The 27,259-nt window shown below is 42.0% G+C and overlaps 1 protein-coding gene and 1 pseudogene across 2 annotated transcripts; both read right to left on the reverse strand.

Moving 5' to 3' along the window:
• Window positions 1-53: 53 nt before the first annotated feature.
• PDHA1 (pyruvate dehydrogenase E1 subunit alpha 1) lies at window positions 54-27,259 on the reverse strand. Of its 2 annotated transcripts, XM_032777974.1 has the most exons (12): window positions 27,114-27,247; window positions 19,093-19,107; window positions 16,101-16,169; window positions 11,755-11,928; window positions 10,619-10,745; window positions 9,219-9,310; window positions 8,707-8,799; window positions 5,946-6,101; window positions 5,722-5,793; window positions 4,597-4,664; window positions 2,610-2,718; window positions 54-559 (listed from the first exon to the last, which is right to left on the reverse strand). In XM_032777974.1, exons 1-12 carry the CDS (start codon window positions 27,177-27,179, stop codon window positions 395-397), a joined length of 1,206 nt encoding a protein of 401 aa, XP_032633865.1. In that variant the 5' UTR covers window positions 27,180-27,247; the 3' UTR covers window positions 54-394. The 2 variants fall into 2 exon arrangements, with proteins under 2 accessions (XP_032633865.1, XP_032633866.1); XM_032777975.2 differs by lacking the exon at window positions 19,093-19,107 and having other exon boundaries at window positions 27,114-27,259.
• On the reverse strand, window positions 20,670-22,013 carry LOC116823445 (transgelin-2 pseudogene; annotated as a pseudogene).

The raw sequence follows: 27,259 nt of genomic DNA on the forward strand, positions 1-27,259 counted from the left end.
GGTATGACAAGCCTCTGATTTCATACCCAAAGCAAACAGGCACAGTAGACCACTTTAGTGTGACATTTAATATATTTATATACTGTACAGAACATGATTTTTATTCAAAACATTTAGAGGAGTAACTTGCATAAGTAAAGCAATCCAAAACAATGCACTGAAGCAAATTTATAGCAATTTAAATAACCATTGCTTTATCCTAATTCAGCTCCTTATCCCTGGGTTCGTGCATTCTTCTACATAATGTTTAGCTGTTTTTGGCTGAAAGCAATTTTTATTCTTCCAAACAAACCTACCTTAAATACGAACAGTTTGTTCTTACAATGAATACAAAATTTAATCCCCCACAAGAAGGCCATAATGTAACAGGCTGCTGGAGTAAATTGCATTCAGTTTAGCCAACAGACTTGTATTTGATCCACTGACTGGGGCCACGTACTTCAAAGGGTGGCTCATTTTTGTAGATATGGTAGCATAATTCTTCTAATGGTGGTTCTGGATCAGTGGTAGCAAACTGAGCTGCCTCCTCAATTTCCTTCCTTACTTCCACATCAATCTCCTAAAACACAGAAGACAAGTGAGGCTGTGACAGTCTTAAAACCAATGTTGGTCTGTTTGTATAAAAGGGTGTGGCAGATGGACCAGTTACTGCCCATTGCTGGACTTCCTCATTTCAGCAACTAATGTAGAGTGAGATGAGTTACATCAGAAGATCCACATTCAGGCAAACTTCTAGTGACATTCAATAGGAACTACATTTGCCTGACTAAGAACTGCAAGATTTGGCCAAAGTGCAAACATGGGAGCTTCAAGTGCCTAATAAGTTAAAATTAAACTTCAAGACCAAAGGTCATTTGTCATTCCATAGGGATCATGATCACGCTATCCCCTTCCATTACAGCTGCTGACTGCCAGACACATGTGGAGAGATCTTTTGCAAACTTTACCTGTTAGTTAAGCATACAAAATACTCAAGCAGGGAATAATAAGCCATTTCCTGAGGGGTCAGTGAACTCTGGCAACTAACTCCTCCCCACAGCACCAAATGACTGTACTGCAATCATTAACCTCAGTTAGGTAAATTACTTTTTAATCACATGCAGGACACTGAGAATTAATAAACTAGCAGAAGTCGAACTTTTCTCCAGAATTACCACTAGTTATGTTCCAGTGACTTGTTTAGTATGACTATTAGTAGAGTCACAAGATGAGCTTGACAGAATTTATATTTTTTAAGTGCACTATACAATAGCAATGATTAAGCTCCCCTCCAATTTAAATTTTCAGAGCTGTGGAAAATTAAGGGGGAGGGGGTCAGACAATTATTTAATGACAAAGTTTTAACTTTTTGAATCTCAATGTCTGTATCACATCAAAATCTATAAAGTAAATATCCCTAAATAAGTTAATTCTTAAGCAGAACTTTTCTTACTTTGCCTTTCTGTAAACTTCAATGGAAATATTTTTTTCATGGCTGTGTGTGGTTAAACAGATGGTTATCAACATTTAATCCTTCCAGGCCTATTTAAAGGATGCAAATTAAAAACAAAATAACTCCCTCATCATGAAATTTATAATGCACCGATGGAACACCTCAGAGTTGGCATATGCTCACATTCCAAGGGCTGGGATTGGACCAGAATAAGGAAAGAGCTCTTATACATAAATTGCCTTCAGAAGGTAAAATAAAACCACCTTTCTATGAACCAGGCAGAAAATGAAAGTGTGTATAGCTGGCTGATCCCATTTACTTTTACAGGGAAGCACTATGATCAAATAGTGTGGCATTCTATTGTTACAATTTTGCACGTCAGTTCAGTTTCCAATAAAGAACAGAACTTTAAGTGCTTCTATTTTGTAGACTCAAACCTACATACAACTTAAAGGAAAAGAGCTACAGCTGTAATTAACATGCATATTGTACATTTCCTCTTTTTCAGGTCTGGTTACATATTAAGATGTTAAAGATTTCATCTTTTTAACTGGCCTGTGCCTCTTGCCAAATTTGTTAAGATTTTTCTTCTTTGAATTAGCTAATCTCAATAAACAGCAGAAACTGAAAAGAACTGCAGAACGAGTTTAACACAGCTGTAGCATAATCTTTGAGACACTTGGGTAGAGATGTTATAGAGGATTTTCTGGGACCTGCCACCACCAAACTGAAAGGGAATGGGGATGACAGCTTTGGAGTTAATCCCTAGTAGCAGTGATTTATCCCTGGGGCTTTCAAAATAGCCTAATTAAAAAAAAAATGTTTTTAAATGCACCAAGTAGTGGGTCTTTTAAAATACAATTCCCAGGTGACAAAAACTTCTCCCCTCCAAGAGCTGTCACTCAAAAGTTTGCAAAGAGAAGTACTGCCCTAAATTCTGTTGTTCAGAACACATGCAGTAAAGTGCAACTTCACTTGTATTCAGTTTTGTCTCTGTTAAAGTTATTAGACTCCTTTTGTTTAAATAGGAAAACAATGAATATTTTCATTAGTCCCTTATTGCTCACCAATAGCACTTATGCAGGCTGAGGGGGAACTATTCGCAGCACTATCACAGGGCTCTTTCACACCTTAACAGGTTATCACCAAGAGTAGTCTGAAAAATATCACTTAATACCTTCAGTTCCTCGACACTAGAAAGACTGTTGTTAAGCATTCTGTCCTTCAGCAGAGTAATAGGGTCACTTTTGCTTCTGACTTCTTGAATTTCTTCCCTAGTACGATAGCTGTGGCAGTAAGGAAAGACATGCATTATATAAGTAAGTTCCACACACTACCACCCAGACATATGAGTTGTCATTACCCACTGACACACAGCAAAAATTTTAATGAAGACAGTTAATTTGCCACTGAAATAAGGTGAAGAGTAGTTATTGGTGTGAAGGCTAATACAATGATTGCGCTGGGAGATCTGGATCCAACTCCCATTCTGCTAGACTGTGTGTGACTGGGCAAGTGACTTACTTACTCTCTAAAAGGGATATTTCTCTTTCTCACAAGGGATGTGTTAATGAATTAATCTCCGTCAGATGATGAGGAATTTAAGCTTGGAGAGAATATACTTCTATTAGGCAGTGCCTAAAGTTAGAAATTAAAAATACTTAAAGCCATCTCATGTCCTAGCCACTAGAGGACTGCTCCCTACAGTATCATCTCTCCTCTAGGTTTAAGTGACTGCACTTATAGGCTTCCATTACCTCCCTTTTCAAGTTGAACAGAACTTTCTGAAAATTCAGACTTAGTGCTCAGTTTGGTTGGAAAAATTTTTCCAACTGTCTTCACTGGCCCCCTAAACTGAGTTCAGAGTCTTTCCTTTTCTCACATAACAACCAGCAAAAACTATCTGCAGGAAAACTAATCCTCCACTGATACACATGCAACTCCATTATTTTCAAGTTATGCTCTCTGAGGGCTGGTCTACACTACCGCGGTAAATCAACTTAACTTACGCAACTTCAGTTACCAAGTTGACATAGTTAGGTCCACTACCACAGTGGCTACACTGCGCTGTGTCAATGAGAGAGCGTCTCCCATTGACTTCCCTTACGCTTCTCAGGGAGGTGGACTATACAAATTGATGGGAGAGTGCTCTCCCATCGATTTAGCATGTCTTCACCAGACCCACTAAATCAATGCTGCATCAATTGCAGCAGTGCTAATCTACCAGTAAGTGTAGACATGCCTTTAGATCACGCAGGTGTAACTTGTTAGAACTCAGGAAAAAAAATCTTAAAAGATGAAGCACAAGGAAGAACAGAATCCTGCTCTTATACTCAGCTGTGAATCAAAAAATTGTTTGATCACTGAAGAAACTGACAGCTAGCTTTCAGGGACTAAAATCAAATATAATCACACACAAATAGAATGAACAGTGTAACAGGACCACCACCTCCTAGAAATTCTCATCACCTGACCTTGTTTTCCAGCAGCTAGAAAATATCCTTCCTGAAATACAGAATCCACATGGAAACTCTAGCACACTGATCAGTCCCCAACGTGTTTAAAAACACTTGGCATAGAGCTAGTGCACTAAGGATGAAAACTACACAGAATACTAAAATGGAATTTTTCATTCCAAATTAAAATACCGTTACTTTAATTTCTCTACCAAAGGACAACCAACACCTTCATTGAAAGCATGCACCAGAGCTGTTTTTCAGTTAAAGCTTACATAAATAGTGGGAAAAGGAATTTGTTGGTGCAGAATAAATATGATCTTACGGAATGTAAAATCTTTGAAAAATATATCTAACATTAGGACTTATGCCACTTTGAAGTATTATGAGTCAAAGCAACTGAAAGAGATATTAAGTCTGACATTACTGTGATGTGTGCAATATAAACCTATTAAGAGATACAGTATAGCATTGGTGATGTTATTAGGCAAGGGGATATTGATTCTCATAAGCAAGATTTCAATCTTAATTTTGTATACATGCCTAAAAGGTGGATTTCAGCAAGGTATCCACATTTCTAAATTTTTTGGTTTGAGTGTGCAGGTACAGAGAAAGAGGGAAACATTACTACCATCTTATCTACCACTCACTAGACCTTGTGTGTAGATTACCCAATAGAGTAAGTTCACACAATCCTTTTTACTGTACCTTATTCCGGGGTCACTCATACTGTGTCCGTGATAACGATAGGTCTGTAACTCCATCAATATAGGACCCTGAAAAAATAAATAGTTTATGGTTGTTTTCATAAGCCTAAAGAGCAACAATAGCATACACTACAGATTCAGGCATTACCCACTCGCCTCAGCTCTCATTTTGTGTTTGAATGAGACAACACCAATGCTTGCCTAAACCACCTTTCCAAATTCACTCTTTGTATTACACATGATCTCTTGCAACATGGACAAGAAATATTTCATTATCCTGAAACTATTCCTAGATGGGTTTCAAGAAGAACCTTGGATATATGTTTTGTGAAGGCAATTCAATAACTTCACTTGGCAGCTTGTTCTCATGTATTTAAAACAGCATAGCTTCACAGCTTCAGATGTCAGTCCACCATTATTCAGCAAGTTTCAATTGCATAAAATTGTCCTTCTCTTTCAAGACTGTAATAGAGTTGACCTTGCTCTACCAGTACTGATTAGGTCTCTATGCCAGAACACTTCTAGTGTCAAAAACAGTATTCAAAAATAAATTCATGCACTTCATAAGTGGTTCTAAAGTTGTAGATGAAGTGGAACAAACATTCCAATACAGAAGATCTGCATTGTCATTTTATATCATGTCTGAGTTAATGCAAATTACTGTATATGCCTTTTTACAGTTTTCCTCTCCCAACATGACCTCACAAAGATTTACTTCAGTTATTTTATATTTGTTGCAAATACAGCAGGATTGTTACTCTTCCCCCACCCTTTAATTGGTAAATAAAATGTTTAAAGCATACTCAGAAATCCTCTCAGCAGAAGACATAAAATGGATGAAAATATATGCTTTTCAGTTTTAATATGATCTTTTTACTTAAGTCAATACATTTTGGTAAAAGATATTTAGACAATCCATTTCTATAAAACTGAGAGAAATAAATATTATATAAATATATGTTTGATACTGAAACTTTCCTTAATTGAGAAAAAGAGATACAAAGAGAATTTCAAAAATAAATTTAACTGCAGAGTATTGGGTTGGTATGAGATTTTGTATGTGAGAACAATATAGCACAAAATAATTCCCTTATCCCTGGTAAAGGACTGATATTGAGTAACTTACTTTTCCAGATCTACAGTGTTCAGCTGCAAACTTTGTTGCCTCTCTCACGCAGAGAATATCCATACCATCCACCTGTTAACAGAAAAGCTTTTTAATTAGATTAGAGTGGAACAGACTTCAGAGTGTGAACATCAATTTAAGTATTCCCATAGATTCAGTATGAATTCATGATATCTAATCATCTGCTCCATTATAAATATGGAAAAGATGGAAACTGTTCTCACTCTTATCCCTGGAATGTAGTCTCCTCTTTTGTAGTAGTCAGTGCTGGCTGCAGCTCTCTCTACTGAAGTACCCATTCCATACCTGTTGTTCTCACAGATGAAAATGCATGGCAGCTTCCACAAGGCTGCCATATTATATGTTTCAAATATCTGACCCTGGAAGAAAAACAGTAACATGTAAGTTGAGTCCCTCTTTGGATTCTTTAAGTTATAAGTATCAAGGCCTACAGGGGTTCTTTCACTTCCACCAAAGGTCTGGCTAGTATTTGACTCTGATCGTGAAGTCAAATTCTGAGTCAGTTCAGTCTTGAAAGAAGAAGATCATAGGGTTGAAGATCTACTTTTCATCTTAACCTGCATGTAATAAAATACTCTCCCATTAAGAAGTATTATCCTTAACCACTAGATAGCAACATTCAGGATAAACTGGTGCACCAAAGAGTTCACAACACAAAAATATTTTCAACAGAAAATTTGAAAATTACATTAATAAAAGCAATGTTGGACTACACATGTAACATGCTACAGTTCTACTTCAGTTAAATAAAGAAAGTTCCAACAACACTGTTGTATCAACTATATGCAAGTAGAGGTCACGGAAAAGGTTATCACTGGAGAATTCCATTTGCTAGTGGAAACTGGGATGGCTTCCATAGCTGTGGGGAGAGGAGATTTAAAGCACAGATTTTTGTAGAAGTTGCTATAGTTAAGTTTCTAGCCCTTATTGGTAAAAGAACCTTCTCCTGGGGGAATTCTGCGCCACAGCGCATGCACAGAATGTACGTTACCCTGTAGATTTGTTTGCTTCCCCACAGAAAAATGACTTTCAGCTGGGGAAGCAAAGGAAAGCTACAAGAGCAGTATGTTTTGGATGCCCAGGGCAGCCAGCAGAGAGGTAAATCACTGTGGGGCAAGAGGTGGGGCTGGGGAAGACCTGGCTGGTGGCTCCTACCCTGTGACAAGGGACACAGGACTTCCTCTGCATGGCATCTGGGGCTGTATCAGACCCAATCCCAGATTTCTTTCCCAGCTGTAGGAAGCTCTGCAAACTCCTCCCTCAGCCTGCTTCCTGCGCCCATTACTCCTCAGCTGCAGAGGGAGGGATCACTCTACATGGAACTGCTCCCCCAACTACCCACCCTGTGCATCCTCATACTCAGACCCTCCTGCTGAGCCTCACTTAGGGTGACCAGATGTCCCAATTTTATAGAGACGGTCCCAGTTTTTGGGATTTTTCTTATATAGGCACCTATTACCCCCCACCTCCTGTTCCAATTTTTCACACTTGCTGTCTGGTCATCCTAGCCTCACTTCCTCCCTGCACCCGGACCACCTCAACTAGCCACCCAGACCCAGATCCCCACCCTACTGAGTCCCAACCACCTTCACCTGGACCCCCCTGCAGAGTCCCATTATTGTTGCACCCAGAACTCAACAAGCCCCTGTGAATTCAGATCCCCCCTGCACCCAGATTGCCCCACACAGAACCCTCTCAACCCACACCTGGATTCCCTCATACTAAGCCCCTCCACACTTGGATCCTGCCTTGCTGAGCCTGCCCGCCCACACCTGGTGCATATGGCATGGAGGGACAGGGCCCTAGAGTGTTTCTGGGGCAGGCCTGGTCCTTGCGCTGTGACAGGGTTGGGTGCAGCCTCACCACTGAGTCTGTGTCCTTGGAGGGAGCTGCCCAGTGATCTTCCACCTCTGTGCAGCCAGTGGCCTGTGCTCCCCAGTGCCATGATGGAGCCTCCACATTTGACAAATAATATTTGCAGAATTTTAAACACTTTACACAGAATTAATATTTTGGTGCAGAATGCTGTCAGTAGTAAATAACCTTTCATACAAGAATCAAATACAAGCTGATGAGGTGCTATTCCCCACCCCAGGTCTTCAGGAAGACCAGTTTATTGTGTCTGCTACTGCTCATGGATTTTTCCAAGCACCAACAGAGCAAAGTCAGAATGAAATTAACACCACTAGTCAGTTTGTGCTGCACTTGAGAACTCTTGACAGCAGAGAAACTCAAGAATCACATCAATGTCATGCATCTCCTACTTAGGAAAGCCATGAGCAACAGCAGAGGCAGGCACTGAAAGCTGTTCACAGCGCAGGTCCAGAGTATGCAAAGACATCTCCCCACATCACTTGAGAGGGCTAGAATAGTGAAGACCTGGCCCCACTCCCTCACAACTTCCTGGAGGGGAAGAGAGCTCCAAATGCGAGGAGTGGTGGGGACTATGGTGCTTCAAAATTATAAGGCGGCACTGACTAGCAATAAGTTTAAGTGAAAGATGTGCTCCCAAGCATATTTGAGACCCTGGTAGGAATTCCAGGATCCTTTGCATTTCTGGTATGTAAAGAACTACTAGGGTGAAGACTTCCTCCACCACCCCCCCTTCTCTTGTCTTTCAGATCTACCTTTGGAAAGCAAGCCTAATCCCCTAATTTATAAGCTTTCCAAACTTAAAATTTTCCAAGCTCTAAAATATTTTTATAATTCAATCAGTGTGAATGCCTAAAGTATGTCGAGTGATTAGACAGAGCAGCAGCCTAATAGGGACCAAAAGTTATAGATTCCTGAGCAGTTGTCAGATATGACATGTCTGGCTCTTAGCCACGTTATAAAACCCTCCCCTCATTACAACTGCCAAACTTACTGACTTCCACATACAAGTCACAAAGTGATTGAAACGAATGTCAATAGGGCAAAAGTAGGACAACTCTTACTACACACATTTAAATCAAGAAAGCTTACTTGATTGGCAGCACCATCTCCATATAAAGTCAGACAGATCTCATCTTTGCCAAAGTACTTACAGGCCAAGGCAATCCCAGCTCCAAGAGGAACCTATAGTGAATTATAAAACAGATTTAACAAGTCAAACATTTGGAGCAACATTTGGAATAGTTGGAGACACACAGCTGTGAACTATAAAAATTAACTTTTGTAAATATATGCAATTACTAATGGAAAGTATAGCTACAAAGGCTGCTAACTCATTTCCATAAAACTTGATTCCTGTTACAATCTAAACTCTAGTTTTCACATAACATTAAATAATATCAATAGTTTAATCTCTGTTAGATTCAACTATATGTTTTGATTTGTAAATCAAAATTAAGTGGAAACCAATTTAGACTATGGTCACATATAGCAATAATTGCTGTAGGCAGGCCCATAGCAAGAAAGGTGATGCTGGCACAGAATCTAAGTGAGATTTAATTTGATTTTAAAATGCTAGACATTTGCATACTGTATCATAGTACCTGAGCACCAACAATGCCATTGCCACCATAGAAGTTCTGGGCATACATGTGCATTGATCCTCCTTTTCCCTTAGCACATCCTCCTTTTCGACCTATATGTGTAAGCATATAATGAAAAGAGGTTACATTTTAAGTATCTGACAGGACACAATAGGTAGCTACAAACGGAGAACAGAAGAAAACAGTGCAACAATTACAACTAGCATCAAAGTAAACACGAAATGAGATTAGTGAGAGAAATGAAAAAACAAACATCTACTGGAAGAGTCCCATCATTCTATAATATTTTAGGATTATAGAGGAAGTAGATCTTACTTGTGTTCAGACAATCCCACCCACCCCACCCATATACCTCTGATACATGCTGTAAGCTACAGCAGAGAAACACTGTTAGTCACAACCTTGGGTAAATATGGTTCCTGCGAGAAAGGCTCTAACCTGGGTTTTCCTGACCAGTCTAATCTATCATCTCAGCTTCACTGTAGCAATTATCATAACAAGAGTACCCTCGTGTAACCAGGTCATCCCTGACACAATTCAGTTGTGCATTACAGGTGAAGCGATGCTGTGCTCCAACTCCAGTAAAGACCCAGATAGCAGTACAGCTCAAGATCAGAACCATCCAAACTACAAAACTGGAGGGTGTCAAGCCCTATCATGAATAAATAAGATCCACCAAAAGCATAGTTTAGATGGGACCCATAGCCCAAATAATAATAAAGCTACTGTAGCAAGAAACGCTTCTAGATAATGCTCATGTAGACAGAGTCTATGATATCCAGCAAAGCTTTCAGAAGTGGTGTAAACTGAAAGGAACAGCATTTTGTGTTACTCCAAGTCATGAGAAGTATCTGAGTATTAAAGTTCCCTTGGGATTTTATTGTGAGACATTGGGAGAGGTCACAGAATACTGATGATTTACTTTGCCATATTGCTGTGCGACATCCCATGTCCCAATTTATTTAGTATGTCACAGTCAGTTTAGATCAGCGATCCTCAGACCTCAGAGGTTCAGGAACCACACTAACAATCAACATTACCCAAAAGAGCCACAGCAGTATAAATTCACAGTTTCATTTACTACAGTACTATATATATTTAAACAGTATGACAAGAAATATTTAGTTTTTTATATATATTATCCTCACAGCAAAATGACTACGTATTATTATTTTATCCACTACAACGGGTTAATAACATAGTAAAAGCATCTTGACTGGTTAATAATTAAATCACACGGTGTTTTAATATCATGTGCTGCCAAGAGCTAGGAGACACACTGAAGAGCCTCTTGCGGCTCGCGCGCTCAGTCGGAGTAGCACTGCTTTAGATGTCATCTGGAAATTCTGATGCAAGCTAAGTACAGCAGTGCCTGACTCCCCATCTTATTCAACATGAACCTGTAAGCTCAGCAAGGATCTCTCGGACAGGAGTTCCGCGTGTGTAGGCATAGCCATGAGCCCGGTATGCTGTTATCAAGTGATCTGTTGGTTTTATAGCAGCTTCAAGTCCAACACAGCACGCTTCCTGTTGTAAAGGAAAAATAAGTCTGACAACAGGGGACAAAACATGAGACTCCTCTAGCCAGCTCTTGAGGCTGGGGGCCAAGGTCCCCATCCATACTTAGAAGACCTGTAGCAATGGAGGGCAGCAGGTACAGTTGACTGCCCTGCACCTCAAAGGAGACATATGCTTGACATATGGGGTTGGAGCTAGGTCCTTTGAGCGTCACTGGACTACAGCAATCTGCAGCTCCAAAATAATCAAAACCAGCATAGGAGGAGATTGATGATTAGGTCAAGGAAGGTGAAAAACTAGGAAAGCTTACAGACCACTGTCACTGCCCGTATGGTCAACCACTTAAGCACCGCTCTTCCGATGCTCACCATGACTGACCTTTCCATTCCCCATGATCAGCGAGCGGGGTAGACAAGTATCACCAGCCCTCTTACAGAAGAGGGGATTTTGCACCACACCCTCAAAAAGGGGGGAAAAGGACAGGCAGCAAAAACTAGGCCACAGACATCCCTAAAGTTCTTTCCCTGCTGGCAGATACTATTTTAGAGGCCAAAGGTCTTTTGCCCCAGCCTTCCCAAAGGACATCTGGGAAGCTTGATATGGAGGAAGCAGGCAACCCCAGCCCTGCCTACACCACCTCATTAGCTGTAAACCGAACATTGCAGATGCTGGTTCCCTGTGCCCATCTTCAGCAGCTTCCTGCTTTCTCCCTTGCTGCTGCTGCCCCGAGGAAGCTACAGGCAGATCTTCTTCCTACCTCATTAGCTGGGGCACATACGATCTAATGTGGGCTTTCTGTTTGTCTTTTTAAATAAGGGAAAAATAGACCAAGTTTTGGTTTATACATATGTTGAAAGAAAAGGGGAGTCTGTGATCCAGCTATGCTTTAAGACTAAGATATTTACCAATGATATATGCTTCTAAACTTAGCTCCCTCTTCATTCAAACCCCTACATTAAATAATGCAACACACAAAGAATCCACCCTTTTTTATGAACTCTCTGGACCTGTCACTCACCTGACCATCATATAAGTGGCAGAAGCCACGAATAATCTTCTGTTTATACAGTTGGTCTGACTTCAGTTCCATGCGCCGAATTGTCTGCATAGTCTTGTAGTAATGGAGTCCCTCCTCCCGAGTCAGCACTGCTGTAACAGGAGGGCCCTCTTCCAGACGATGGAGATCACATTTCTAAAGAAACAGTCAAGGAGGTATTTCAATAAGGTAAATGTTCCTGTTTGCCATCTCAGCACTAAAAATCCAATATTTTAATTTATGAAGTTCAAGTTTCAGATAGTTATTGAATAGTAAAACCTGAATATTTATGACTAAACCAATGGTTCTCAAACTTTCCCAGACTACTTTACCCATTTCAGGAGTCTGATTTGTCTTGCGTTATCCCCAAGTTTCACTTAACGTAAAATCTATTTGCTTACAAACTCAGACATAAAAATACAAAAAAAGTGTCTCAGAACACTATTACTGAAAAATTACTTACTTTCTCATTACTACCATGTAATTATAAAATAAATCAACTGGAACAGAAATATTGAACTTGCATTTCAGTGTACAGTATATAGAGTAGTATAAACAAGTCATTGTCTGTATGAAATTTAGTTTGTACTAACTTCACTAGTGCTTTTTATGTAGCCTGTTGTAAAATTAGGCAAATATCTAGATGAGTCGAGTTGAAGCTCTGAGGTGGGGCTGGTGATGAATGGTTTGGGGTGTGGGAGGGGGCTCAGGGCTGGGGCAGACAGTTGGGGTGTGGGCTCTGGGGTGGGGCTGTGAATGAGGGTTTTCGGTGCAGGCTGCCCCAGGGCAGCAGTGGAAGGAGAGGACTCCCCCTAACCATCTCCCCGCCTGCAGCAGCTCCGGGGCCGGGGGAGAAGTGCCTCTACTCGCCGGTAGCCCTGCACAACCCAACTTGCTCCCTTCCCTGTCCAGCCCGTACCACTTCCAGGCTGCTTTGGCTGTGTGACTGCAGGGACCTTTATAGCCAGCTGCGTGGCCACGCAGCTTAGAGGGGACTTAGATACCCAGTCCTTTAGTAGGGCTATTCCTTTTCAGAGGATGGCAGCATTTTGCACCCCACAGCTATTATAACAGTTTCATCTCCAATGCCAATCCACTGACACCAGTAGGCTTACACCAGGAAGCAGCTGACCCAACTATTCTATCAGCAGACTTAGGAAGACAGCACTGCTTCACAAGTCACGTTCCAAAGACCATCTAATCTAAAAACCATAATGGCTAGCAACACAGGTGTGACACTCTGTACCTCAAAGTAGCACCCTGGAACCGCCATATTCACCACTGTGATATTATGATGTTTTATACAAACTATGCCTTGAGAGATATCATTTTGTAAGTTTAGGATTTAGAATGCATGTTTCTATTTTTATTTCTTAAGGTAACTATCTCTTTTATGCCTACCACTTATAATCACTTAAAATCTATCTTTCTGTTAATGTTTTATCCTTACTAGTGAGTTTGTCTAAAGTGCTTGGGAAATCTGCTCAGGTCAAAGGCTGGTGCATGTTCACTTTCCTATGAAGAAGTGGTGAACTAAGTAATTAACTTACACTGGTCAGGCTTCTGACAAGTGCAAGATGGTATAGTTCTGGGGTGCAAGGCTGGGAAGCTGGGGGGGATTGGCTGGAGCCTCTCTATTGATGGTTCACGAGTGGCTGGGAGATCATTCATGTAACTCAGTTGGGTGTGTCCCTGCCTGTAGATGGCTGTGTAAGTGCAGTGCCTGTCAGAGGTCTGTAGCTTGACATGAGCAACACAGTGTAGGAGGCGAGCCAGGTTGGTGGGTTTGAGGGCTCAGCAGTCCCACAGTCCAGGTTGCACCCCGGGGACCCCATCACAATAGGACCAGGTCTTATTCTATAAACCAGCACATAGAGGGCCTTTTGTGCAGGATTTCCCTTTGCCTGCTAAAAGGGACACCACCTGTGCAACATACTGCACTCCCCCACCCTTATACCATGCAGGAAGATTCTGTGTGGTTCTTCTTCCACCAGTCTGGATGAGCAGGAAGTGGGTACTTCCCAAAACCTGAACAGGAAGTGAGCATAAATTATCACAGATGGAGTCTGAAGTAACTGAAACTGTTTTCCCCTCTCTGTGCTCCAGAACAACCTTTTCTTCCTGGAGTAGCTAGAGGCATAGGGAACACATTCTGCAGGGGCTGCAGCAAATCAAACAATTACAGAGGATGCCCCACTCCCTCTTGCATGTTCCCCAGAATCCACAGAGACCTGAGGGAAAGCCTGCGTGTTGGGAAATGGAACCCATGGCTTCTGCTATGGTGTGACATTTTGGGGTCCACCCAGACCAGGCTACTGCCTGCCCTTTGGATGCCTTGGTGCTGTGCAGCCATGGTTCGGATCTCTGACACCAGCAGCCAGCCCACAAGCATAAGATTTCACCCTAGCTCTCACCATCCCGATTACTCTTTGCACGGTGATGCCAGCCCTTCCAGTCCCAAGTCTCCCTAAATATGTCCATCCCAAGTTCTTAACTACCAGATACTTGGATTTTTCAAATCTGAGCCATCAGCCCTGAAGACATGAAGCCAGTCCTTCAGATACCAGTTTATTTTGGAACACACGCTCCACACAGTTTGCACAACAGAGACCTGCTTGGTATGAAAATAAACAAAGACAACCACAGGCTGTGCACCTTCCTATTGAATAAAATCCCTTTTCTAATAGGAGTTACATATTGCCTTAAAAGTTTCCCAGCTTACCCCCTAACTATAAGGGGGATCCAGTATTCACAGGCAACGGCTTCCTCCTTGCCCCAGCTTTGCCCCAACCCTCACTCCACCCCTTTCCCCAAGGCCCCACTCCCAGCCTCCTCTTTCCGCCCTGGCTCTGCTGGAACAGCTGACTGTGGCAGGGAGAAGGCACTGGGAGGGAGGGAGAGGAGTTGATCAGCGAACGGAGGGAGGAGGGAGAAGAGACAGAGCTGGCTGCTGGTGGGTGCTAAGCACCCGCTTTTTTTCCCCCCGTGGGTGCTCCAGCCCTGGAGCACCCACCGAGTTGGAGCTTATGCCAGTATTCATTGATAGCATCCTGCCTTGAGCATGGGAGACAGAACCTGGGAGACAGTCTCTTCAATTCAAACCACTTCCATTTTAAAATGGTCTGCCTTCCTCCCCACCCCACTTCAATTGCTACTCACAATAGATATTCAAAGTGGGGAAAACTCCTGCCTTTCTTAGTTTTCAAAGACTGATTTTCTTTTCAGTTTCAAGCCATTTCCATTTGCTCTGATGGTTCCTCATTGTTTTTTCTTGGATCTTGCAATGGCTACATGTTTGAAGCTAATAGCGGAGGAGGTAGTTCCTCTCTGCCTGATTGCTTCACCACCCTGGTGTGAGGTGATGCTGAAGTTGCACCACAGTATCTACCACAATTTTCTATATATATATTCACTGTATAAACTGTATACATCTCATGACGACTATGAGACTAATGATTAAAACCTTCCGTTCTCTCCCTGGGGTATTTGGACCCTGATTGTCACACATGGGGAGCAGCAAATACCATTCCTCTGATAGAAGACTGTCAGGGAAAACCAAATAGGAGAGAACGACCGAGCCCCTTAAGAGAACTCACTGACTTCAAACTTTAGATTCTGTCGACACTGATAGGGGCAAGAGATGAACAATGGTATTGTGTACTACTAAGGGCCCGGTCAATCCAATGCCCGCTGGCATGCTGGGTATAAAGACAGGAGACCTTCATCCTCACAAGTCCGTGCAGATGCTTAGTACATGTCTCAAGGGCAATTTAAGCTAAAAGACAAAGCTGGCACAACAATAAATGGGTATAAACTAGTCATGAATATAGACTGGTAATTAGAAGGTTTCTAGCCATCAGAGTAGTAAGGTTGGAACTGCATTCCAATAGGATTAGCGGCGGTAAACAGCCTCCCTAATTTTAAGATAGAGCTTGATGTGTTTATGAAAGGATTATATCTAAGGGTTGTCTGAACATCAGGGGACTGGGCTTCAGGACTCAGATGGTCCCTTCCAGTCCTAAATTCACGATATTTCAGGTTTTTCATCTCAATAATTTATGCTATTTTTTGTTTTTTAGTTACCTCAGAATCTCACATTAGCATTTCAAATATCCCAAACAGCAACAATTTTTAGTCTTGCCTTGTAACTTGACTTTTTTTCATGCACTGAGGGAATATCAGTTGTGAACTCCTGCCAGGTGCCGGTGTTTGGTTCTGAACATTCAGAAATTATGTCTTTTCTTACAGAGAAATCCACAGTAGTAATATCTATAACAATACTTCTATTTAATGCTAATTCTCAAAAATGAAATATTAAACTTCCTTACCTTAATATCAAATGTAGCCTCACTTGCAAAGTCTGCATAGTTACGAGATGCCACCACCACACGGGAAACCTAAAAAAAGCAATATATGTTATTTAAATTTAGAAGTCAACAACAATCCCAAGGAAAAACGAACATTTCCCCAGTCATTTAAACAATCAGTCACCATTATATGTAGCACATATAGTACTCCCAGATACTAATGGAAAGTGTTTAACTCACCAATTATGTTTATCTTCCCATATATTAGAGAGTAGTTTGGATTTTAACTTGTACCCTCCCCCAGATATTAGACCTCCTTTTCTAACTTGATTTTTAGAGTTTTTTTAAACAGAAGATTGGGTGCCATCTTAAGCTCACAATCGTGATCAATAACTAAGTAATAATGGAAATATAAGGATTCTGAACAGTTCTTAAGATCCTGCAAGAATCAACAGCATCAAAATCAAAGGGCAGCTGTCTTTTTGTATGACATTTACCCTGCGAGAACATAGCTTGAGTGAGACATAAGCTTTGTCCTGGCCCTCTGCATAGGGGTGAATTTCACCTGTATTAGAATAGCAAGAAAAATACTAGTTTTCTGAAATTCAGGCTGCTCTAACCATTTCAAGTTAACAGCTACCCTAGACCAGTACCCATGACTTGGCGGGATTTAAAATTATTCATTTCTAGAGACAACCCAGACCCGCTTTAGAAAGGTAATGACAGGAGCAGATAGTTGAGGAACAAAGAATAGCATTGATTGAGCCGGAAAAGCATAGTCATATCTTGGAAACAGTGTGAAAACACAAGGGCAAGGGACCTAAGACACAGAAAGCTTCAAGAAGGAAATGTAGCAGAACAGGCAGCACATTTTAAAATAAAGTGTGCATGGATTTGGGGGCTATTCCACACTCAACACTCCTTTGTAACTCTCATAAATGATGGTTATGTTGCAACGTAATGTAGCTGAACCCCACCCCCGACACACATACACTACAGAAATCAGGATTATCTATCCATCCAATCACCGTCTACATAGCATAGTGAATACAACATTTTACCTCTGGTTCCAAAAGCTCAAGCTGCTATCTAGCTATATAAAAGAGCAATTCCAGTAACTCATTCAGCCAAGCTGCTGACATATATGGTCACAAGAAAGGGTCATATAGCACATCATGTTGTTCACCTCCCATACCACATTGACAGGATTTTTTTCAATTTTACTTTAAAAAAAAATCCTTAAAAGATGGAGGTTACTCTAGTCTGTTATGACTGTGATCCTACAAGTTACCTTGGCAGTTTAGTCTATTGTTTAACTGATTTTATAATCCTAACGTTTTTCCTAATATGAGCAGGTTAAACATTCTAATCCAGGATGTATACTGCATGTACATTTTTAGAATAAAAGTCCATGGGGTGTGTCTACACTACAGAAATACATTGTAGCAGCGCCATGGGGTAGACACTTCCTACATCAACATACAGGGTTTTCAGTCAATGCAGTTAATCCACTTCTCTAAGAGGTGGCAGCTACGCTAATGGAAGAATCCTTCCATTCACCTCACAACATCTACACCCCGGGTTAGGCCGACCTAATTGTGGTGGTCAGAGTGCAAAATTTTTCATATTTAAAAATAAAGTAGCAATTAATTACCAGAAACCAAAGTGAACTGCAGTCTAAGCCCGGTCTACCTAAAACTTAGGCCAGGGATAGGCAACCTGTGGCACGTGAGCTGATTTTCAGTGGCATTCACACTGCTCGAGTCCTGACCACCAGTCCAGGGTGCTCTGCATTTTAATTTAATTTTAAATGAAGTTTCTTAAACATTTTAAAAACCTTATTTACTTTATAATATATAACTAAACTATTGTTGTATGTAGACTTATAGAAAGATCTTCTAAAAACATTAAAATGTGTTACTGGCACGTGAAACCTTAAATCAGAGTGAATAAATGAAGACTCGGCACAGCACTTCTGAAAGGTTGCCGATCCCTGACTTAGACTGATCTAGCTACATTGCTCAGGACTGTGAAAAATGTATACACACACAACATTTTATATTATATATACATAAATGTATGTCTATACACAAATACTACATTGTTATATATTGTCTCTCTCAAGCACATTATATTTCAACATACTACAAAGTTACTACCAGTCTACAGAATATCAGCAAGCTAAATATGATCCCATTTCTTCCTCCTCTATCCCGTAGCCCATCACTTTTCATCCACATTCACCAAAATTTGGCATAACATGTACAATCCACATTACATGACTGTATTCACTAGTACCATCACTACATTTGAAAGGACACTGACTTCTTTACACTCTTCATTACTTATTCTTTAAAATCTTGTGGGAAGAGGCTGCACTTTCATCCTGTTTTGATTTACATTTGAGTTTCTTTCCCCCCCCAGTGTTTTGAATGGAGCAGATGACATATACAATTATTTTTCTTCAGAAACAATTCAAGTTTGCCTGAGGGTTGGTAATCATCTCTCCACGATAATTAACATCAGTAACCAAGGATTTGGGATACTTATTGTTAGTTTGTTGCTTGGCATCAACTTACAGAAAAACAGAACTATTTTCATACTTAACAAGAAATATTGTTCTGTTTTACTTTCCCAGAAATTGAGTACAAATTTAAAAACTAAAAACAAATAACCCTCCACTTTTAGACTCTGAAGAACTCTCCTCAGACTATAAACATTTTGAAGCAACCTAAAAACCCCAATATCCTTTTAACTCTTCTTTAACGTAACAGATTAAAAGAAAAAAGAAAACAACTAAGATTAAAAATATTCAAGAAAAATTCTGAAAATTAGACTAAATTAGTAAAATGTAGCAATACTATAATGCTCTCTAACATTTTATGCGTGAAGTTAACAATGAGCAAGGAGCTTAGGTTTGCATAAAAAGGCTAGCAAGTTTGTAAAGCAGATTATGTATGTATATAATTCTAACTGGCTAAAAGCAAACCTTTACAGAAGTGATGTGCCTTACCTCACTAACAGCTCCCTAAAGTAGCAGCCATTGGAGGAAACAAAAGAGAGAAGAGTCAACAGCTGTAATAAAGCAATTCAGGGAAAAAATAAGCAAACAGACTAGCAAAATAAAAGAGAGTACTGTCATTTCTCTTGCTTATGGATGTACTTTAAGGCCTCATGGTTTGAATCTTCCCCACTCTGGACTTCATGAAGTCATTTAACACCTGTGCACATGGAGTGCAAAGTGGATGTAAAACATTACCTTATGAAGTGCATGTAAGTGCTACTCTTGATTGGCAGTATGTTAACTCTGACTTTGCATCAGTGTAAGTAACAAAATTCAGGGAAAAGAAGCAAAACCCAAATTTTCAAAACCTGGAAGCCTAAAATTAGGTTTCTAAATCTATATTAAGATATCTCAATAGAACTGGCTTGGGCACTCAAATGTGCAACACTCCAGAAAGCCCAGGCCATTTCTAATGGGGTGCCTTAATGTAGATCAGGGATCGGCAACCGTTAGCATGCTGCTCGCCAGAGTAAGACCTCTAGTGAGCCGGGCTCATTTGTTTACCTGCCGTGTGCGCACGTTCGGCCAATTGCTGCTCCCACTGGCCGCAGTTCACCGTTCCAGGCCAATGAGAGCGGCGGGAAGTGGTGCAGGCAGAGGGATGTGCTGGCCACCGAACCGCGGCCCGTGGGAGCCGCAATGGGCCAAACCTGAGGATGCAGCAGGTAAAGAAACTGGATCAGCTTGCAAGGGGCTTTCCCTGGCGAGCTGCGTGCCAAAGGTTGCCTATCCCTGATGTAGATTCAGGAACTAGCTATCAGCACCTGGATTTTATGACTTAAAGATCATAGGTGGCAAATAAGCTGCATCAGAGGGGACAGATCCAGAGAAAGATTACCTCCTGACCTCCAGAAAGGGCAGTCTGCTACTTCCAGTTACAAAAATGACAAATAGCCCTTTAACTTATTAGAGTCCCTGTTGTTCAGGGAAGAATCCTGAAGTTTCCTTCTATAGGGACTATAATTCTGAAAGTAAATGCTAATAAATATAGTCTCATAATGTTAAGTGTCCTGAAATGTATTTAATATTTCAGTTCTTGATTAAAATGATCTTCACAAAAGCAGTGACAACATGCATTGTCAAGAACTAATGCCAGCAGTACAGAAGGACACCATAAGAGTTAAAAGCCTGGTTCTCGCCTGCTTTAATACTGAGCGCATAATCTGAAGGGGAAAAAAAGTTTGTTTACAGATTTACTTTACAGATTCTCCTAAAGGCATTTTTCCTCTCAATAGAGGCTCCTTTCCCTTCTGCAGAGTTTTAATATGAACAAGATTTGGGTGACCTTTATTCTGATTGGTGACCTCAGAGATACATTCCACAGTCAGAGTAATCAGAGCACAGGTGACAGCTACGGCCCAGCTCCAGAGCTGGGCATGCAGCACTGCTGGGACAGCTAGGGTTAGGGTCAAGCCACAAGTCAGCCAGGAACAATGGAGCCCCTGCTGTAACAACACTGGGGCTAGCTCCAGGTGCAACGCACTTCCTAGCTCCTCCATCCCTGGTGAGAGCACAGCACAGGTATTGCAGCCCTTTCTTCACAGCCCCAGCTGGACAGCATTCTGCTCGCATCCCAAATACTGGTGCCTGGGACATCATGTTACATGTTTCCTTACTAGCACAGGAGTTACTCAGAGAATACAGACAGCTCTGCAGCACAAGCACCGGATTAGAAACAAGACACTTGCTAACAGGTCTTACAGCTGAGTAGCTAGATGGAGCCCTGCAAGGGAGATTTTTGGTCCTAAGACTATTGACAAATCAGCAAGAGCCACTGGCCTGGGTACCTGGAATGCAAGAAGTCAGTTTGCTGCTTCAGAAGGAGCCCCAAGCCCCAGGGAGGAGAGATCTGGCTGGCTGCTAGCAGCCATGGCTTTGGCACTTGGCTTTGATGGAAGGGTGGGAGGGGGTGGCCTTGATTGGTCCCAATATCAGTCTAGACAGTCATTTGGTCCATATGGCAATGGAGTTTGGTCCCTACAGAACTAGGGTGTAAGTTTAGGGGAGTTCTGGGTCTTGTGCCCAGTAGGCAATATCAGGGACAAGGGCCCCCCCAAGGTGCTGGAATGGGGAACTTTGAATGAAGACTTTCAGGGCATGAGGCCCTGGCAGGTTTCACTGTGGCAATTTGCAGAGGGTGTTCAAGGCACCGCTCCCCAATATTCTAGACTGTAGACAAATATATTAAACCCTAGAGAGGAGGGGGAAGGGATGGTGGAGAGGAAGTGCTGCCAAGAGGATCTGGCATGGCATCCCACAGCCTGTCATGCCCGCTTGTGATGCACCCCGGTTGGTGCCCATCTGCAGCCCAATCACATTCTGACCCTCCTTCAGCTTGTCTTTAGAGAAGTCATGGCGGTTCTCCTGGGATTTCTTGGGGAACCAGTTGGGGTCTCCAACAAACAACCCATCTTGCTTTGTTACAGCCAAGCCCCTCAGGTTCATCAGGGTCCTCTGCACACAGGCCATGTTCTTTCCTTCCCAGAGGTACACCGTCTGGAAGATGTCAGCGGGTGCAATGCCATACTGCTCAGCAGCCCGCAAGAACTGGGAGATCTGTTCCATCTGCTTGAAGGCCTTGTTCGAGGGATCAGTGTTGGCAACAGGCCCCTGGCCCTCTGGATAGAGGCTGTTGATGAGTTTGCAGAGCACTGTGCCATCTTTCAACCACTCCTGGAATTTCTCTTTCCTGGGCTCAGGTGGCTGGATGCCCCCACACTGTGCCAGGATCCACTGGGTGAGGATCTGCTCCAGCTTTGGATCGTATTGCTTGTCAATCCTCTGCTGAACCTCCCAGCTGAGTCCGTAGGCTGATCCCCTGTTTGCCATGGCAACAGTGCAGTGTCTGCTGGCTGCCTGGAGCTAGATGATTTCTGCAAGAGAGCTTTCCTCCCTTCCTGAGGTAGCATTCTGCCATTATACTGTCAGTCTATAAAGCTATAATTTATAAAGGGTTTTGGGATTTGTTTTTTGAGTTCTCAAAATGAAATTTACTAGAAATCAATTTTTAAACTGCTTCATGGAGCTTACATTTAATACATTTTATTTGGCTGTAAGCACACTGAACATAAAGTGAAGCAACAGGGAAAAAACTCCAAACATAAGATTAGTGGGGTATACAATACACAATGAAAGGAGAATGAGGGGGAAAAACCCATAAGAATTGAGCTGCAACAGAGACATTGAGTGACTGGAAAAGGAAAGGCAATTCACAGTTGAAAGAATTCCCTTTGCTTCTACTCATGCCCTCATTCCATAATCTTGGAAGTTGGTGATTGGTGAATCAGCCTGGCATGTTTAAAAAGCAGAAACGAAACTCATTGGTCCAGGCTGCAGACCAAGCAGGAGCACAAACCTGATTCAAAAAAATCTACCATTTTAGTGTAGTGCTCCAAAGTGTGTTTGGTGCCTTCCAGACATGTAATAATACAGTGTGGTGTGGAATAAGGAGGAGGAAGTAATAGCTCACTAAGCTCATTTGTCCCTGTTATATTCCTACCCAGCCCTCAACTTGCCAGTTTTCGTCTACAAAATGTCTCTGTTACTATTCTCCTCAGAATGTTGCCCACTCATCCACTGTGCCTACTGGATGACCTTAGGCAAGTCACTTCACCTCTGTGTCTCAGTTTCCCTCTTCTGTAACATGAGAATAACTATATTTATCTCTTTTGTAAAATGCTTTGAGATCTTTGGATAAAAAATACTATATTAGAACTACGTATTAGTAATCACTTTTACTTTCTATTTTTAACCTATTAAATCCTCATCTTTGTCAAAGTAACTCCTACCCATGACAATCCCCCTCCCATCCCATGTCCTCTCTCCATACAGCAGGCCTGATTCTGGTTTGCCTTCACTGGTTAACCAGAAGTAACGCTGCTAAAGTCAAAGTTACAAAGGTATAAAACTAATGTAGAAAAGATGAAAGTCAGACCCATTAATTTTCTTAGCCTCTCTTCCAAAATCTTCTCCAAATTAGCCCCTACCATGCAAGAGTGAGCAAGTCACTCTATCGGTCTCAGGGCTTGTCTACACTTACCATGCTGCAGCTGCACTGACGTACCGCTTAGTGAAGACATTACCTACACCAATAGGAGTGCTTTTTATTAACTGGCGTAGGCACTCCACCTCTCCAAGTAGCTGTGTCAATGGGAAAAGCCCTCCTATCAACACAGTGCTGTCTACACCAGAAGTTAGCTCGGTACAACTATGTCACTCAGGGGTGTAGAAAATGCATACTCCTGAGCGATGCAGTTATACCAGCATAAATTCCTAGTGTAGACCGAGCCTCAGAGGTCTGTACTGAGTGGAAAGCAATCTGCTGCACAAGCTGGCTTTGCCAGCCTTTTTCCACCCAGTGTCAGATCCATGCGCAAAAAGTCACTGGGAAAGCTCTTTTCCCACGCGATATTGAGGAGGGTCAGTGTCACACCGAGAACAGAGCCAAAAGTCATTCTCCTCACTGATTAGTTTCAACACCACAAAGTTGGTGGGTTGTGTCTCACTCACTCACTTGGGGGTCTCTTGTCTATATGGAAGCGAGTTGTGAAAAAAGGGTCGGGCTCAAAACTTATAACATTAAGATGTAAGCTCATATAAAACTTCATTAAACAAAGCAATTTCACTGAGCGTGGGACATCTTTTCCTTAAAATAATCTGAAATTTCAACAGCCCAGTACAAGATTAGGGAATTGTCTGACTATATGCTTCCTGCGATATACAAATTTCACACTCAAAATACAAAAACAAACAGCAAAAAGATACACACTAACAGTCTTCATAATCAAGTTAGTACACTTGAAGTGGGATCACTTCTTAGATCATATGAACAGAAGAAATGTGGGAAATCTTAATTTAGAGAACATCCTTATCTGTTTCAAATTGTAATCCATCTTTGAATGAATCTCTTTAGCTCACCCAGCAACTATTTTAAAAGCTTTCTTTCCAAAAGCATACTAAGAGAATTTGACCACATATGGTAACATCATATCATTTATTTGCACAAGTACTAGACACTGAATTACACAGCCTAAGAACAGAGCACAAGACAAAAAGTCCTGTAAATTCTCACAGTAGTAGTTCAATAATGTTTTCTGTGATTCACTCCCTTTATGTGGTGTCAACACTTCAAAAGTTATTTTTAAAAGCTCATCACCAAAATGAAATCTAATCAATTTTAAAAAAAGGTTGGTCTCCTCCACAATTTTTCTGAGTTCACACACACAGTTGACTACACATGGGAAACTGAAACTTCCTTTGTATAAAATTATGTCAAATGTACAAAGCAGATTAAAATTCTTATTTTTCAGTTTTTCTCTGGTCTTTAGTAACCTTAGGATGATGCATGCAACAACAGTAGATAAAAATATATATATATATATATATATATATATATATATATATATATATATATATATATATATATATATATACACACACATACACACACACACACACACACAGTGGTAGGATGTTTTGACAGTATCTGTAAATTAGCATTTTTGTTAGCATTTTGAACTTTCCCTCTCAACCACCTATTCTCATTTTAACCCTTACGTTTAGCTATTTTTTTTTTATCACTAAAAACAACTGGAGAGTGTGAAGAGGGAATTTTACACTAGATTACTGTGGGCTGATCCCAGACCCAGGATCACTGAGATTAGCAGTCAGGAAAAGATTAAGTCCCCTTTTCCGTCTCAAAATATTTACCTTTCATTAACCCATTCGGTATTGAACTGCTCTGCATATTACTCTGCTGATGTTTTAAATTGATATTCTGTTTTAACTCATACATTCTTGTTCCATTAAGTACATCTGGCAAAAGATGCACTAAAGACAATTGAAGTCTTAGGGCTAGTCTACACTGGCAATGCTAAAGCGCTGCTGCGGCAGTGCTTTAACATGGCTTGTGTGCTTGCAGCACAGCGCTGGGAAGGAGCTCTTCCCAGCGCTGTGCTGCAAGCACACAAGCCATGTTAAAGCACTGCCGCAGCAGCGCTTTAGCATTGCCAGTGTAGACTAACTGCCGCAGCAGCGCTTTAGCATTGCCAGTGTAGACTAGCCCTAAGACTTCAATTGTCTTAAAAAAACCCAAAACAAACAAAAACCACCTCCATGAGGGGCGTAGCTCCCAGCACTGGTGCACTGTCTACACGGGCACTTTATAGCGCTGAAACTTGCTGCGCTCAAGGGAGTATTTTTTCACCCCCTGAGCAAGAAAGTTGAGCTTGTAAATTGCCAGTGTAGACAAGCCCTTAAGAAGCTCAAGCTACTACCTGCCTTCCTTAACCCTCTCAGTGCCTAAAGATCACTCCCACTTTTGTTCCTTACTTCCCTTCACTATCAAGAGTTCCCAAGTTGGGTGAAGGAAAGGTTGGACTGACCTAAATAGGATAGGACAAAGCACTCTGCAAAGCCTGTCAAAAAACAAACAAAACATTTTTCATTCAACTACAGAAAGTTACTAAACAGTGTCAAACAGCACATGCTCCCAGCTCCTAGTGAGCCCAAACCAAAAAAGATTGTTGCTCTGCCACTGGAACACAGGACCAGCTCCTACTATCTGGTTTTAATAGGATTTCATGTGATAATATTCATATCACTGCAAGCTTATACTGCACTTTACAAATCTGTATTGACATATTGTGCCCTGAACTATTTACAAAGTAAGTTAATCAAGACAGACACAAGACAAGCTGTTATAGGGAAAGGCTTGGGGACTGATATCAAAAACTTAAAAAGGATCTCTGGAAGTGAGTTTTGAACAAAGATCTAAGGAGGAAACAAGATTTGGCAGATGAAAAGAGGGAGACTATGCCAAAGGTACCAGGAGCACGATGGGATGTGTGTAAAAAAATAATTGGGAAGAACATACAGAAACTGACAGAATGAGGACAGTTTGCAATGCTCAAGAAGAATAAGTGGTGGTGGTACGGAGAATTCATGAAGCAATCAGAAAAAGAGCATTAAGCAAGAGTTTGACAGTGCGTCTGCACTTAAAATGCTACAGCGGCACAACTGCACTGCTGTAGTGCTTCAGTGTAGACACTATCCACACCAACAGAAGAGATTCTCCCACTAGTGTAGCTAATCCACCTCCCTGAGAGGCAATGGCTAGATCAGTGGAAGAAGTCTTCCTTCAACCTAGCACTGTCTGCCTGGGGATTTAGGTTGGTTTAACTACATTGCTCCAAGATGTGGATTTTCACCCCACAGTTAACCTAACAAGTTTCTAGTGTAGATCAGGCCTGAGACAAGAGGACCAGATACTCAGCTAGTGTAACAGAGTACCCATTTACACCCACTGATGATCTGACCTGAATTAGGAAGCAAGACAAAAAGTGATGCAGCAAGGGCTAACAGAGACAGGTAGGAAATGGCAGTTGATCTCAAGGAGATATTTTCAACTTGTAGTGAACCTAAATAAACCAAACCCATGCTCCAATTTACTACGTATACCTGTGTACGTGCATGAAGGGTAATTGTGCCTGGAGCTGCAAGAGAGAGCCCCGGGGGCGGGGGGGACATCCTCTGCTGGCTTCAACAATCTGATTTTATAAAAGAGAAGCTCACTGTAGCAGCATGTACCCAGACACTGCCCTCAGGAGGGCCCCTTTCTGGGCCAGGGATCCCCCTTCAACTAATAGAAGGCAGAGAGTGAATCACGTCGTTCTTCGCGTTCTCATTTAAACGTCTTTAAAAAGCGCAGTGACTCCGGAATGCGAGTGACATCAGCCCCCCACCCCCCCCCGGTTTCAGCAGCAGCGGGCGGGCCCGTCGCGCGGGGAGTTTAGTTTTATTTGCAGCAAGACACAAGGAGGCACCTCGGGGCGGCCCCGCTCCCGGGCTCAGTTTGCTCCAGCCACACTTACAACCGCGCTCCGCTTCCGACCCCCGCCGGGGAGCCCGCGGCCGGGCCCGCCCCGCTCCCGCCCAAACGCGGATCGCTTCCCTAGCACGGCGCCCCTCACCGGTCTCGCGGCGGCGGCCGGGCCCTGCAGCACGCGGGACAGCGCGGCCAGCAGCATCTTGCGCATGAGGGGGCGGCTGCGCCTGGCACGAGCGGCCTCCTGCCCTCGAGTCTCCTTCACCGAGGGACGCGCCCTCCCCCGCAGCT

This window comes from Chelonoidis abingdonii, chromosome 1 (genome assembly GCF_003597395.2).
Source record: "Chelonoidis abingdonii isolate Lonesome George chromosome 1, CheloAbing_2.0, whole genome shotgun sequence".
Taxonomy (NCBI): domain Eukaryota; kingdom Metazoa; phylum Chordata; order Testudines; family Testudinidae; genus Chelonoidis; species Chelonoidis abingdonii.

Excerpts from the sequence above, each read along its gene's own strand:
- PDHA1 (XM_032777974.1), bottom strand. The coding sequence starts at position 27,179 with ATGCGCAAGATGCTGCTGGCCGCGCTGTCCCGCGTGCTGCAGGGCCCG. Across the intron at positions 8,800-9,218 it reads ATGGCATTGTTGGTGCTCAG|GTTCCTCTTGGAGCTGGGAT; the intron begins GTACTATGATAC and ends AATTCACTATAG. Across the intron at positions 6,102-8,706 it reads GAGATGGTGCTGCCAATCAA|GGTCAGATATTTGAAACATA; the intron begins GTAAGCTTTCTT and ends TTTTTCTTCCAG.